Source organism: Bison bison, unplaced genomic scaffold, assembly GCF_000754665.1.
Source record: "Bison bison bison isolate TAMUID 2011002044 unplaced genomic scaffold, Bison_UMD1.0 scf7180017864352, whole genome shotgun sequence".
Classification (NCBI taxonomy): domain Eukaryota; kingdom Metazoa; phylum Chordata; class Mammalia; order Artiodactyla; family Bovidae; genus Bison; species Bison bison.
Window position 1 is genome coordinate 6,241,250 of NW_011494924.1, and position 3,184 is coordinate 6,244,433.

At 52.8% G+C, this 3,184-nt stretch overlaps 1 gene segment (V, D, J or C); it reads left to right on the top strand.

Annotated features, from left to right (window-relative positions):
* Positions 1 to 3,179, top strand: part of LOC104999406 — a gene marked incomplete at its 3' end in the record, with an annotated part of 5,102 nt that extends 1,923 nt beyond the window's left edge. Inside the window, 1 exon segment of the V gene segment in view lies at positions 2,902 to 3,179. Within this exon segment, the coding sequence occupies positions 2,902 to 3,179 (278 nt within the window).
* Between the last annotated feature and the right edge of the window lie 5 nt (positions 3,180 to 3,184).

The following is a 3,184-nucleotide window of genomic DNA, read 5'->3' on the forward strand; positions in this document are numbered from 1 at the left end:
CAGGCTGGCTTCATTTGAGATATTGAGAGGACTTAATTTCTATTGGCTGTATTACTCCATTTTAGCTAACTCTTGTCACTGTAGTGGTGCAGGAATTATTTCCTTCTTAGTAGAAATGTCTGATCATACAGTGTTTTACCTCCACAGACTAAGACTAGACTTGAAGATCAGCCCTAATTCATCCAGGCTGGGAAGGCAGCAGATAAGCGGTGTGTGTGTGTGTGTGTGTGTGTGTGTGTAGGGGTTGAAAGTGTGGAGTGTGGGGAATTCGTATTCTTGTTTTAGACAGAAGGCACAGATCCATGAGACCATGGGCCACTAGGAGGCACTGTGGGCCCATGGTAAGCAGGGTGTGCTGGAGGGGTTGAGAGTCACCCTGGAGAGGGCAGCTTAAGGGAACCTTGGCTACATGCCTGCATCAGGGAGCAGGCTTGAGTTCCCTGAGTGGTCCAGACACATGGACCCAGCACAGACTCCTCACTGCGCAGCAGAGTGGGGATGTTCCTCGAGCCTCAGGTTGTGCCCAGGGGATCCTCTCCTGGAGCAACATGGGAAGTGGAGGGTGAGGGATCAGTGTGGCTGGTGAGGGCTGGGTGATGAGTGTCAGGCAGGGACAGGAAGAGAAGAAAAAGGCATGTTATGGGCATATGGGGACATGGGGACAGTGCTCACCTCACACCCACCCTATGCTGAGGGGCTGTGCGGGACAGGGAAGGGCATAGAGGAGTCCACCATGGGTCCTGGCAAGGGGTTCAGTGGACAAGGGCAGCCTGCAGAGACACAGAGCTGTGACGTCATAGGCAAATGCTCCAGTCAGGGGAGCAGGAGGGTCAGCACTTACCCCCTCAACCCAGGAGCCCCGCCCCCAGCCAGCAGTAGTCCTGGGTTCCTGATGCTGCCATGGGCTCCAGGCTCCTCTGCTGTGTGACTCTCTGCTTCCTGGGAGCAGGTGAGTCCTGGACACAGTGTGGGAGCTTCTGAGATGTCTTTGCCTCCCTGAGATAGATGCCTGGAGATGAGGCTGCAGCAGGAGGCTTCCCCTGTGCTCTGCCCTCAGCTTCCTTGTCTCCTCCCCAACAGGCCTGGTGGATTCTGGAGTCACCCAGACTCCCAAGTACCTGATCAAATCAAGAAAGCAGCAAGTGACTCTGAGATGTTCCCCTGAGTCTGGACACCTCTCTGTGTACTGGTACCAACAGGCCCTGGGCCAGAGCCCCCAGTTCCTTGTTCAGTATTATGATGGGGAAATGTATCAAAAAGGAAACATATCAGATCGGGTCTCAGGAAAACAGTTCAGTGATGCTGCCTCTGAGCTGAGCCTGACCCCCTTGGAGCTGACAGACTCAGCCGTGTATCTCTGTGCCAGCAGCCAAGACACAGCCCTGCATGATCAGGTGCCTCTGGGACAAAAACACTCCTGCCCCAGCTCAGGAAGTGGTGCCCGTGTGTCAGCTGCCGGCCTGCCAAGCCCAGTCTCTGGTGGAGCGATAGACTTTCCCAGACATTTACTTCTTGGTGTGTTTTAATGCTCACTGAAGTCATCAAGATAAGTATTATTTTAACTGTTTGTACATCTGAGGGGACGTGAGTTACCCAGATCTCATACTTCGTAAGTGTTACAGCGAGCGTCCCGGCTCAAGTGTGTTCTCAACACCCGTGGTCCCCTCACTCATGGAACTATCTCTGTACAAGCAAATTATATATACCTGTTGTGTTGTGTGTAACAAGATACAGTTTGGGGCTCTGTGATGTGAACTGTTACTCAATGAATGGCAGCTGCACTTCACAAGGAGGTATTCCCATGGGACGAATGTCTCAACTGAAAACTGAGCATTTCTCATCACCCTGGCGTCTGCACCTCCCTCCACGTCCCTCCTACGTCTGTATTCCTTTGTGGCTAAACGTCATCCTGTGCTGGGCACCCAATTCTCTCCACCCAGAAAGGTGGGTCACAGGCCTGAGGGGGCTCTGCTTGCTCCCTTTCCCCAACATGGGAATCACGGGCTGCTGTGAACATGAAGGAGCTGTACCTGCATTTGACTGGTGGACTCTGTCAGTGAATTGATTAGAAACAGACCAAACAATTCATCAAATATTGATAAGCCTGGGATGAGGTTGAGTGCAGAAACCTGGAGAAACATGGTAGGTGGAAGGACAGTCTCAGGAATGTGGTCAATGTTGTGGGAATGGAGCCTTGAAGTGCTGCTGCTGCTAAGTCGCTTCATCGTGTCCAACTCTGTGTGACCCCATAGACGGCAGCCCACTCGGTTCCCCCATCCCTGGGATTTTCCAGGCAAGAACACTGGAGTGGGGTGCCATTGCCCTCTCCATTTGAAGTGCTCTTGGGACACATATCATAAAGGGTAGCAGGCCTCCAGAAGGATTTCCCCAGGATTCAAAACTCCAGAAATATGCAGATAAATATAAGTAATATACACGTTGATGAAGACTTATCTCTGGACTAGAACATACAAGTCGTTTAATCACTTTGACATTTACGGAAAAAATCTTGAACACATACAGAAAGGTTACAGCAACGTGTGAGGCTTGTGTCCATTGATCTTGATGGGTGTCCGTGTTGTGAACTTCTCTCTCAAGTTCATTTCTGATTTGAGCCTCTGGGGGAACGGGCGTGGCCTCTGAGTGACAGGTTGGCTCTGGGCCCTGGCAGGGACAGTGACATCTCAGAAGGACTCCCTGGAGAGCTCCTCTCCCCTCTCATCCACACTCAGACCAGAGAGCCCTCTGCCTGCCCCGCCCCCACCATAAGCCTCTGCCTCCTGGGCTGTGTGGTCTTCTGTCTCCTGCAGGCAGGTGAGTCCTGGGGGGCAGGGTCCCCTTGGGGGTGCCAGCACTAAGCCTGTCTGCTGTGACTGCAGCATGGGTCCTGCTTCTCCACAGGGGCGGTCCATGCTGGTGTCACTCAGGACCCCAGATTCCAGGTCGTGAGGAGAGGACAGAACGCGACACTGAAATGTACTCAGGATTTGAATCACGATTATATGTACTGGTACCGACAAGACCTGGGACACCGGCTGAGGCTGATCCATTACTCAGCTGGTGTGCGTTCTAGCAAGCCAGGAGATGTGCCTGACGGGTACAGCGTCTCCAGATCAAGCACAGAGAACTTCCCTCTCACGCTGGAGTCCGCCAACCGCTCCCAGACATCTGTGTACTTCTGTGC